This window comes from Condylura cristata, unplaced genomic scaffold (assembly GCF_000260355.1).
Source record: "Condylura cristata isolate star-nosed mole 26May11 unplaced genomic scaffold, ConCri1.0 scaffold00007, whole genome shotgun sequence".
NCBI classification, from domain to species: Eukaryota; Metazoa; Chordata; class Mammalia; order Eulipotyphla; family Talpidae; genus Condylura; species Condylura cristata.
Window position 1 is genome coordinate 14,402,289 of NW_004567108.1, and position 12,371 is coordinate 14,414,659.

General features: G+C 39.6%; 1 protein-coding gene across 1 annotated transcript in view; it reads left to right on the forward strand.

Annotated features, from left to right (window-relative positions):
• SUB1 (SUB1 homolog (S. cerevisiae)) overlaps positions 1 to 10,318 on the forward strand; it is a 10,783-nt gene extending 465 nt beyond the window's left edge. Inside the window, exons 2-5 of the mRNA XM_012721945.1 lie at positions 1,903 to 1,975; positions 3,667 to 3,789; positions 5,194 to 5,302; positions 7,396 to 10,318. Coding sequence (XP_012577399.1) covers positions 1,904 to 1,975; positions 3,667 to 3,789; positions 5,194 to 5,302; positions 7,396 to 7,475 — 384 coding nt within the window. The 5' untranslated portion in view covers position 1,903 and the 3' untranslated portion in view covers positions 7,476 to 10,318. The remainder of the gene's footprint in view (positions 1 to 1,902; positions 1,976 to 3,666; positions 3,790 to 5,193; positions 5,303 to 7,395) is intronic.
• Positions 10,319 to 12,371: the final 2,053 nt, after the last annotated feature.

Genomic DNA, 12,371 nt, shown 5'->3' on the forward strand with positions numbered 1-12,371 from the left:
CGACCCAGGCCCGGGAGGGGGCGCGTGCGGGGCCTGCTGATCCCGCACGCCTAGCTGAGGCTGCCGCTCCTGCGCCCCAGGGTGGGAGACGCTCTGGGGGAGCGAGACTGCGCCCCCTTCGGAGATGGACTGGGGGAGGGTATCGGAATGGGCTGGGGGTGGGGGGACACAGGGATTTGCGGGGGTGTGGGGGGAGGGAACGCTTCGGGAGAAGAAAATGGCGCTTGGTGCAAGTCCCTCCTCTTCCCACGCGGTCTCCTCCGCACTTCGCCGCCTCCCACGCCCCCTCCGACCAACCTGCCTCCCCCGCCCCAGCCGTTGCCAGCCCCGGGTTCTGGCAGCTTTTTGGCGTCGCGCGACCCAGTAAGTCTGTGGGTGCCCATCACCCGCGAGTTGTACCGAAGTCGTGTGCCCTTGGACCTACTTCTTGTTACCCACGTCTTTCCTAACACCGCCCCTTCGGCCCCCCACCGCGCCGTCCTCCAGGAATGGCACGTTGAAAGACTTCGTTTGGCGTGTATTCCACGCCAGTGCGCCTAGCAGCGGTCCCGGCGCTAGCCTGCCTCGTTTTATGGGCGTGGGGGAGGGGGGGCTGCACGGACAGTGAGGGTTCCCTAAGTATTAAAAGTAAAAATACGTTTTGTCAAAACTTGAGAGTTCTTTTTGCCCGAGCTTCTCATTTGGGTTAAATCCACAAAGGTCCTTTGAAATCATCATAGCCCCCAGGCAGCGTTTATTAACAGATGGTGTAGTTACGCTCATCTCTTCTAAAGGGAAAATGCAGGTTATATTCACCCTAATTACCATAAAATAAGTTTCTTGGCATACTAGCTAGCATAAACGATTTTGGAGTTGAGGCTGTGAAGTGGAGCAGTAACAGCAATAATGTAAAATGTGGCTGTGAACATCGCCTCTCCTCCTGAATTTCCTGCAACAAAAAAATTGCCAATTCAAGTCATGCTGGGTTGGACAGTTCAAGTTTTTGAATTTAGTTAGGATTGGATAGCCGACTTTTACCTGGATCTGTTGTGGGACTCATTGCCAGTACTAATGCAAGTTTAGGTCTAGACAGTTGGATTTTTTTTTTGGCGAGAAAGGGAAGCTGTTTTCCCTTTTGCTCAACAGTTACTCTCTGTGTGCGGGGGGTATATTTTGGATCTTTTAGGGCATACAAAATTGGTAGGCCATCGTTTCTTTGCAGATGGAGAGAAAAAAAGGTCCCAGTTTTGACAATAAGGGTACTATTTGGTATTTTAAGTCGCTGTGGAAAAAGGAGGACAGCCCTGGAGTTTCCTGAAATTTGGGGGTTAACCTTTTTAAAGTATCTCTTTGCAAACCATAGGCACAAGGTGCTCTCTGGGTATTTCCACATGCTCTTGAAAGCAAGGTGCCAGTTCAAGTAGGTATGGGGGATTGTCTGGAACTGGGGTCATAGTAGGAATATGAGGAAGAATTTTGCCCTTGATGTAAGGGGATTCTTCATATTTTCAGAGTAGATAATCTGTGAAAATATGAGAATTTTCATTCCTGGTTTTAACAGTGCTTGCTGTCAGCTGCCTTCTTGCAGTCTACCCTACCCATAAACATCTAATTCCACTAAAATGAATTATAAAAAAAGACCCGTTGGCTTTGAGAAAGACAGTGTGGGAGTGTGAGATGTGTATGACATTTAGCTCTTTCTCCTTGCTGGGTTCAGAACATTTCACACTGCATGTGATTTGCAGTTGGGAAGAACATAGATTAAGAGTATAATCTCTAGCAGTATGCTGTGTAACAACTCCAGTACCACACAAGTGGTAAAATGTACCATGGAACTTGGTGAATTTTTGACTGGGGGAGAATTAAGTTGACAGTGATAAAGCAGTTTCTCAAAATTATTTGCATGACTTTTTTCTTTTTCAGAATGCCTAAGTCAAAGGAACTTGTTTCTTCAAGCTCTTCTGGCAGTGATTCTGACAGTGAAGTTGACAAAAAGGTGACTTGCTGTTGTACATTTCCTTGGTACCTAGTTCAGCAATATTGCACACATCCAGTTCTGCAGGACAGCAGGCGTTTCAAGTCTGCAGAGCCTGGATGGATGTTTCTGGAAGTGTGAATGGTTCCTGGAATACTTGACACCTGTTTATTGTATGCACACTGCTAGGCCCTAAAACAAACTAGAGCAAGTCTGTCCAGTTGAGGACATACAGGAGCCCTAGAATTGCAAAACCACTGCCATAAGCCCTAGAAGAAATACCATTAGGCCAAAACCACGATTTGCCATTTGTTTAAAAGTCTACCTTATTAGCAAATGTTATTTGTAGCAGTTCCATCAAATTACTTGAACTTGAATGGTCAATTCGACAGCCACCATTGGTGTTTGTCCGTCCCACAGAATTACTTAAAAATGTAGGCTTGGTAAGTTTTAGGTTGATCAGCAGCTATCTTTTAGATTTTTTTCCTACAGTAGATGACAACCATTCTGAGTGGTGCTGTCTGCATAACCAGGCGTCTCACACTATAGTTAGGGCTTACTTCCACAAAGAACTGTTATCTTCTAGGTTTGCCATTGTGCCTCTGAATTAGCAATTAGTAACATCTTACTGGGAGAACTTGGTGAATATGCACCTACATAAGGAAATACCTAGCATACATATTTATATTCAAGAAAGATATCTTCTGATGTTTAAAATTGTATCTGCTATAGCATTTAAATATGTTCATTTAACAAATTTTTATTGAGCTTTCATGTGTCGGTTTGTATACCATTCTGCAGGGAGTTCAGATTCTGATGTAAAAAATAACTGCTTTCTCCTTACTGAGCTAAATAACTTTTGCTGTTTACCCCAAATAATACTAATCCTATAAGCAGTTAACATTATTACAGTTTCTATACACATTTGTCAATGCATTTTACCTTTATCTAATTTAGTAAAATATTTAAATACGATTTGATAGTTGATATTTTCTCTTAAGGAACATGACTGCCCTCTACTGTTTGGGTTGGAAACTACTGCTTTTCATAGGCCTTTGGCTTATTTTGAGAATAAACTGAAAAACTTTTGTAGTAACGCTGCTTTTAAAGCATACTATTGATTTTTGGTGTTAGTCTAATATATTGCTGTTAAAGGGGCCTTTTTTTGTGATGATGAAATTGAGTTATTTGACTTTCAGCGCACAGTACAGTAGCTTTCTTAGCTCTGCCTACTCCTAAATCCTCTAAGCCAATTTAAATATAAGGCCTTTTGGAAATGGCATAAGTAAATGACCATAGCTTAGAAATGGAATAATGTGGTCGTAGTTGTCCTAATTAGTACATCTCTTGTAAGAAGTAAGTCCTGACTAGGATTAGTAGACCTGTCATTTCCAAAAATTCATTTAAAGCAGCATCTCCTTCCCCCCTTCCTCATTTTTCTAAATCTCTCCAAAAAATCTTTTTTGGCTTCTTGATCTGGGCAATAATAGTTTCTCTAGTTAATACCACTTTAATGCCTGAAGTATTTTTAGGATTCCTGAGAACATTCAATTAGAGGCCAGTGCTGGATGAGTTTCATAGTTAGCAAGTAAAATGGCCTTAATAAATGTAGTCTTTGATCCTCTACATCTTAAAAAGTAATGGAATATTTTGAACCTGAGGTGTGTTTTATTCTTATGTACATATTTTAACCATGTTCTTACTCTTTTCAGTTGAAGAGGAAAAAGCAGGTTACTCCAGAGAAACCTGTAAAGAAGCAAAAGACTGGTGAGACTTCGAGAGCCCTGTCGTCATCTAAGCAGAGCAGCAGCAGCAGAGATGACAACATGTTTCAGGTAAAGCTGTTCATTTCCTTAGATCAGCTAAGGAACTCTTAGCTGACTTGATTTAAAGAATATTAAAAGGACTATAACATGGCCGCGCACAGTAATCTGTGTTCTGATAATTCTTGACTAAGCCTGTTCATTGGTATATAAGAAGTTAGTAATTTTTTCAGTTGTGATGTTTGATTGTTGTTAAAGTCTAGAAGTCTAGTTTTATTATTATTTAAAACAAGGTGAATTTTAGGAATAAAAAAAGTTGAGAACTGCACATTTAGAAAGCAGGTTGGAGGAGAGGGTTAATACTGGGCTGTGAAGTGTGAATTGGATATTAGAGGAAGCAACAATATGACCTGCCTAGTTTTGGCTTGATGGGAACAGGAGAGATAAGTGGCTTTACCTAAATAGCCTCATTGTTTGTATTTAATGGAGAGGAAGATTGACTAGTAGGGTAAAGTGAGGGAAGATCATTAGAGGGTTTTGATGAATTCAGAGGGGACTAACAACAGCTTTGCACCCCTGGGTTTCTTAATCTTGTTTTAGGGAGACTTCTTACTGACATTGTTGTATAAAGGATCTGTGGGGAAATGGGGGATGAGAATGCAAGCAGGTGAAAGGGACTTACCTTGTTTTTCTCCAAGAGCACAGAGTGATGGTCATAAATTACTGGTGAGGAAGAATAGACTAGAGTGATCAGTCAGCCAGCAAGGCTGGTTTTAAATGTGGGAGTATAGAAAGAAAGGTTGTCATTGATAAAATTGAGGAACAGATACTAGTTTCAAGCACAAAGCTGGTGGTTTAACTTTTTGGACCTAACTAAATGTGATAAAGTAAGAGTCATCTTTCTGAGGCACCTGAGGGGCTGCTTGTGACTGGCTTTTTAACTTAGGACATTCTTAGCCTGTGATGAAATTTTTTGTACTGCTCTCTCATTTATGCGATATTCTGGAGAGGTAAAAGCCACAAAGATAGAACTGACCTGCCTTTTTAGGACAGACCATATTCGCCACATTTTGTTAGTCCACACATCTGACTCTGGGCATGGGTGTGCAAGTAAATGTCTTCTCAAGACTGTGCTTGTGCTTCTCTCAGATACACCACAGAAGTGTGGGTGGTGGCTCATACGATAGTTCTGTTGTTGAGATTTCTTGTATTTGTCTGTTTATATGATAGATCAGTTTTTTCAAGGTGTTTTGTTGCTCCATATCTGTTTCACTAGTTTAATGATCCTAATGTTAAACGTGAAATGTGAAGTGATTTTTGTTTAGTTCCATCTATTTGTAAGAGTTCACAGTCGCTTTTTTTTGTACTTTTTATATGGAGTCATTTTCGTGGCTAAAACTTGAATGTGCAGCAAGTTGTAATAAAAATCTGGCAGCTCTATTGAACTGAACACATTTTTTGATGTTTATTTTACAGATTGGGAAAATGCGGTACGTTAGTGTTCGGGACTTTAAAGGGAAAGTCCTAATTGATATTAGAGAATATTGGATGGATCCAGAAGGCGAAATGAAACCAGGAAGAAAAGGTGAGTTTTAATTTCCTGAATTTGATTTTGATGAGGGACTGAAATAAAAGTGATTAAGTAACCGCCTATTTGAAATTGGAAGACTGTTGCTATTGTATAGGGTCAGGAAGATCCTCCTTTAGGTGATTATTTTTGTAGTTTCATTGACATGACAGATGCATGTATATCACTCGTCTATATAAGTAATTCCATTTGTTGTTACCTGGTAATATGACGGTAATTAAAGAATGTAAACAAATGTTCTAGAAAAATATTCCCGACAAAGGACACCAAAAAAGCAACCTTGCCTTTCATTTCTTTGCCCATCATTTCTAGTGGGAGGCCCTTGGGCGCGGTACAGCACCGTTGTTTCTTATATTTTAGAATGCTCTCCTGCAGCATCTTTCCTGCGCTTCATACACTCACAAAACCAGTGATGAGCCCTGTATGCACACCCACATGCTTATAAAGCCACCCCCAAGTGCCTGAGCTCTGCTGCACATCTTGATCATGGTACGCCATGCCAGGAAGGTTGCCAGATACCACTCTGACATAATTACATGAAGTGTCTTATCTACACACATCCAGAAAAAAACAATAGCTCACATATCACTTAAATTGGTTGCTAATTTACGTGAATGTAGTTTAAGTAAAAGCCTCACTAGTGCTGAAGTAGAGTAGATTATACCCTGGGAAGTTAGAAAATGAAGAATGAAAAATCCGTTTACAGTGCTTCTTTTTGACTCATCTCTTCAAGGATATTCTTTAGGCTGGCGACCTTGAAGTGGTGGGTCTTTGTTTCTCCATCTGCTTCATCCAGTCCTAAGCCTGTAGCATCATTCATTCACCACCTAGCTGGAGAACTTTTGCGTGCTAGCAGAATTACATACACAGGCACCCTGCAGATTGTGTGATAAAGCAAAGATTACATTCACGTGTGAGTCATGGGTTCCCAGTGCATGTCAAAAGTTTACAGTGTAAGTGCAGTAGCATTGTGTGAGAAAATACAAAACTGTACACTCTACATGTGACAGATACAGCATATGCTGATGGAAAGCGGCACTGGTAGTTTTGCTTATGAGGGGCTGCTGCAGAACTTCACCTTGGAAAACGAACAAAAAGGCCCCTCAGTATCCATATGTGCGATAAACTGACTAAATTGAGGTGTGTCTGTATTCGGTAGTTGACTGATTTAGGTTGATGCTTAGTTTATGGGGAAAAAAGCCTTTTATTTTCTTCTGACTGTCAGTTTGAAATCTACGGTTTACTTCCTGCCACTTTTGGGGTTTACCAAATAAACCTCTGTGTTCCTATACCCTTTAATATTTTCTTGCTGGGGCCAGTTCTGGATTGCTTCTTCATATACTGTTCTAGCCTAGTTAATGCCAGACTTTTTCCTGCAGACATTGACTAAAGCAGTTTGAGTAGTTTTAAATCCTTTCCCTCAATTTCCTCTCTATTAGGGTCTTCTTCCTCTCAATTTCATGGCTTCCTTGGAGTTTGAGAAAAATGATTTTCTCCCAATTCTAGTTTATTTCTTTTGTGTTCTGATTGTTAAAACATGAAGTTTTCAGTGTAAGATTATTTTCATGCCTTACATCTTAAATAGGGGGACGTATCATTAGCTACCATTTTAAATAATTACTTACTGGGTAATATGGCAAGTCTTTAATTCTTAACTAGTGTGTATGCATTCTGAGAATGCCTGTGCGGGCCATGTCAAAGGGATTTTTCCAAAGTGAAATGAGTGCTTTTGAAAGAACTCGGCTGTCCCTCAGCTAGAGTGCCTATGGATATTTTGTTAGAAGCAACTTATTGTAGAAATTGAGTGTTTTGTGCTAAATCTGGGCTTGGCCCACTTAGCCTGCTAGTTTGCAAATGTTTTGAGAGATACACCTTCAAGCCGTTTATTTTCACTGAATGTCACAGATGTTATGCAGGACAGAGTTGGAAGGAAATGGGTTGACTGGTCTGCTGAGGTAGTAGTGACGAGGTATGATTAAATGTTGTGCATTGTGCCTTTCAAAGCAACAATTTTGGTAACAATATTTTAATTGAAAGTATGGAAATTGTAAATAGATTTTCAAATTTTGCTTTTTCAAACTCTGCTTTAGGTATTTCTTTAAACCCCGAGCAGTGGAGCCAGCTGAAGGAACAGATTTCTGACATCGATGATGCAGTAAGAAAACTGTAAAACCAGAGCCATGTAAAACCTGTACTGTTCTCGTTGTTTTAATCCTGTCTTTTTACATTGGCTTTTGTTTTCTAAATGTTGTTTTCCAAGCTGTTGTATATTTGGATTGCAGAACAGTTTGTAAGATGAATCCTTTTTTTTTTATGTGCATTAAAAATGTTCTGAGTGAAGCTGATTGTCAACTTTATTAAGGAGGATTGCTTTGTTGCCCGCCGCCTAGTGTGAAATAAAATCAAGTGACACAACCTTAACTGTTGTGGCCTTCTTTGATTGGAAGGATTGGTACCACCTAAAGGCCCAAAGTAACAGCATGTAGACCGTTGTAGTCTCAACTCAGCCTTTGTATTTTAAAGGATTTGTATTGCTTTGAATTTATAAAGTTTTTGTTTGTGAAATTTATAGCTCATGTTTTTCTTCCACCCAGCTGTCTTAGAGACTTGTTTGATTGCCCTAACCCAGAGGTACTTTATTCCCTCCTTTTTTTCTTTACCTCATTTTCCTTTAATAATTTGCCATGTTCAGTTTTTATGTTTTGCTTTTTCCTTCCATATATTGTAGTAATTTGGAAAGTCAGTAAAACTGTCAAAATAGTAGTTATTTCACTAAGGTACTTGTAATTAAAATATATGAGAACAAGTGTTAACTAATCTGTTTTAAATATTAGGAGATAAACAACATGGCTTATATGAAAACTGAGCAAGTTAGTGTTTGTCATTATCTGTAGTGTTCTGTGTAGTTATTATAATGCTTAGTCTAAAACAATAATGACTTAGATGTCTTATTTGCTCTCATTTCTCAAACATGTTCACCTGGAATGATGTCTCTAAAATCAGATACTGTTAACTTAGAGTAGGCGCTAATAAAAGTTGTGAAAGCTTACTTGCCTAACATTTCATTTTATGACATTGAGTATGGATTATATCACTAGAACTGTCACTGAGCTTTAACGTCACAGTAGGTAATCTCAGTTTTTAGGGGAAGGAGGATATAGAGCATTTACTTATGTTTTTTGGCCTTTGTAGACTTGGTTATTTTGTAATAAATCTACTGGACAGTAGCATTCTGGACTTTAAATGTTACTAAGTTCTAGCACATATTCTGAAGTGATTGCCATTGAACCATGATGAAACAGACACAGATTGAAGCACAGATTCAGGGCTTTGCAGCAATAAATGGGACATGGTGTGCCTTAGAAAAATGTTTATAAGGGAACTATAACTGAAATGAGAGGTCGCGTTGAAGAGGAAGGACTGCTCTTCAAAGTACGTGATAACATGGTATTTTGATCACTTTGTAGAACACAGTTCTAGTAGAATAGTACAAAGAAAGGTTTAAAGACGTGTAAAAAGTTTTTGTTGACAAGTTTTTACTGGCAGCTGATCCCCCCAGGTACTGCCACAGAGTTGCACTGTTGTACCCAGTTAGATGACTACGTCTGAACACTCTGTAGGATGGTCAAGGACTTGGTTTCATGGCCATCCACCAGGCCACGTACAGTTACCAGTTTTAATTCTGGCAGCTATTGTGTTTTAACCTTTTTAGATGATTTTTTCCATGTTTTTACAGGTAACCCTAACAGGTGCATAATTGGGGAAATAAAACACTCGTATTTTAGCTGTCACCAAAATAGGTACCAAAGTGTTCAAAATAATCTTATTTTTAGACAAATCATACTTGACTGATAACGATCACCTCAGTTGAGAACATACGTGTCCTGTTAATTAAATGGGTAGATTTGTGAAGTATTCCTTATGACACAGAACATAGAACTTTGATTTTGATGTAGATGAAGAGGGAATACTGGGTACATTTCCTAAGTTTATTTGAATTAGGGTGGTGTATGCATTTTTAAACAATCTGCTAATACAGAGATGGTGCTGAAATCTGTTAGCTTAGGCATATTTTTCTAGCTGTTTAGTATTATGTTAAAATCCTCATATAAGAGTGTTTCTCTGGCAGAATTTGGCTATGTTAACAGGAAAATTCACGTAAATAAATTACTGGGTAAACAGTACACAGAAACTAATTTTTTGTGTGCATGTATATAGGAAAGGAAGAGAACTGGGTCAAAAGAAAGACAAAATAACTTGTACTGAAAAGATAGGTACTTCTGCTTTAAACTTTAATCTTTGTGGAAAGATTTCTTCTAGGAAGAAAGGTTGGCATTGTGAGGCGACCTTGCCTCGGAATGCCGAAGCGCGTGTACTGAAGTCCCAGGTAGCGGGGCCTGCCTTGTCTTTCCAAGGGCAAACAGCATCTGACCCAGTTTCCTAGGCTCTTGGTGTTTTACTTCATGAATAACCAGTACAAAAGAAAAAGTACAATTTGAACGTTCTTTCGCTGTACTTCATAAATGCCTAAGGACTTTTGTGAAGAATACTCCTACCTCATAGCCAGTCAAAATGCTGTGATAATCTACCTATACTAGACAAGTGTTTAGAAAAAGATTTAAGGGGGGAAAAAAAAGTACATAAATTCTGGCTTGGCTATTGAGTGGAAAAGAGAAAGCTGAGTATTGTTTCTGAGAGAGGTATTTTAGAAGAGTACTGTTCAAATTTGAAATTTTTAAAGTGCTGACTAATATTTAGAGATCTCTTAAAAAATCTCGAGTTCACTTTTTATGGAAATTATCCCAGTGAAACACTCCTTTTTTTTTTAAGTGGTGTTTTTCCAGATAAACTCTAGGATTAAACATTCACATACTCACAAATAAGTAATTCTGTAATTGTGGAATACTTGTATGCTTTGTTCAGTACATCTTCCATGGAGATGTTAATGAATATAATACTCCATCTGTGAATATTTTAAATGTTGAAATAAAAATAAATGTATCCTGTGTGTCATCTCAGTTTCACAAGCCTGAAGGTGAATGGTTGTGTTTTGAATGGATTTATTAACACCCAAAATGCCTTTCTGTGTGAATGCTGTGGAATGTGAATTAACTTTAGGGTGTTAAGCCTCCTAAGGGCCAGGCTGTGTGGGCCTTTGCTTTCCATCTACTTGATTCAAATGGAAAAATACCAGTTTAAGTTGTACATGGCTACTCCATTTCCTGACCCTATACAATCTTACAGTCCTTGGTTTGCTTAGCTGTAAATGGACTTTGGGTGTTTCAAAAAATTTTTCATTTATAGTATTTCTTGACTAGTACTTCTGCTTTGTTTTATATATATATACACAACACACACACACACACGGATATTTAAACTGATATATATATATATATATATATGAATATTTAAACAATGAGATCTATGTACCTATATGTTTAGTGGATAGGTTTAAATATCCATTTAGGGAAATTTACACATGGATAGAAAGATCCATAGATGACGTCTTCACTTAGATTCTTACTTTGTTTTACCTAGAACTGTAAGTTTGCTTTTTAAGTTAAATATATTAAAAAAATCCAATGACGAAGGAAAAACAGTACTTGTAGTTTATACAATTAATTACTGACTTTGTAATTTTATAGGATGACTCATAGGAGTTAGAGGTTTGAAAAGCATGAGCACTGAAAAGTCACATGAAATGCTTTACTGTGTAACACTTAAAATCTTGCCACCCAGCTCTCGTTTCCTCTGCTTGCTTCATTTAAGATCACAGAGTTCGGACCTTCCCAGACCTGCTTTTACACACTTCTTAGTTCTGGATCTCCAGTGCTCCGTTTCTCACAGAAGTGAAATGATCCGTTTCACTCGTAGTTCTGAATAAAGAGTTTTAAGTAGGCTTATATTTCTGTGGGTGTCCTGTTTTACTTTGGAAATCCTCTGAAGAGAATTTCATACTGTACGTCCCCTGGTGACGAAAGCAGTAGAAAGAGCTACCATCCATGCTGGAGCTGAACTAGTATGTAGTAGCTTGTGTGTCTTGGAGTCATGCAGGCCCTTGCTGGTGGTGCAAAGGGTTAAGTCTCAGGACTATGAAGTTATCACCAGCCAGTGCAACACAAGTTCCATCGCCAGCCGGGGAGCTGACCCGCATGGCACAGCAGACCTCTCCTGTCTCACCCTCAGCAGTGCATTTTGGTCAAACTCTGTCTCTGATGAATCCTCTCACATACCCTCACTCCTCTCTGCCCACACCTCTGGCCTGTACCCCAGTTTTTGTATGTGTAAGTAAAAAGTGATGAGTTCCACTTTGTCTACCTTAAGTAAGCTCGATCTGCTAGTAGCTTCTACTCTGACTTTATTTCCCAAGCTACAAATAGTTGCAAGAGTGGTACAGAGCAGTCCCTGCATGCCTGTGCCAACCCAGCTGTGTCATTAGATTTTGCCAACTGTTCAGTGTTTATAGCAAACGCGTCCAGCCCACATGGTCACCATCTCTTTTAAAGTCTTCGGTCCCAGGTTCCTTAGTTTCACCTTGACTTTTTCTTCCTGGACTTCTGGAAGTACACTGTAGTACTTGGGCTGTTGGGGATGCTAGGGAAGGGCAGGATGGCAGAAGCCAATTGGATGAGGATTGGAGGGGCGGAGCATGGTTGTGAAGGATGAAGAGGTGGGGTGGAGGCTGCAGCTGGATGTGGGGTCAGGGAAGAGTGCGATTGGGACATGGCAACATTGAAGCGAAGGTGCGCTTGTGCATTTGAAGCAAGTTCACATTGATCCTTAGGGGTGAGCTACAATTTTTTTTAAGATTTATTTATTTATGCATACAGAGCTGGGGTATGGGCTAGAGGTGTGGGGGTGGTGAGAGGATTCACCAGAAACTGGAGCAGAAGAGGCATGTCTACTGATAAACACTGCTGAGTGGTACAAGTAGTGAGGGGCACCCCTGAACCTCCAAACCGTCCCGCTCTAAATAGGTTCTGTCCTCCACCCATCGAGACAAAACATAAGACTTAATGGAAAAGAACTTTTATGCAATCAGTGTGCCATACAGAAACAATAAAGA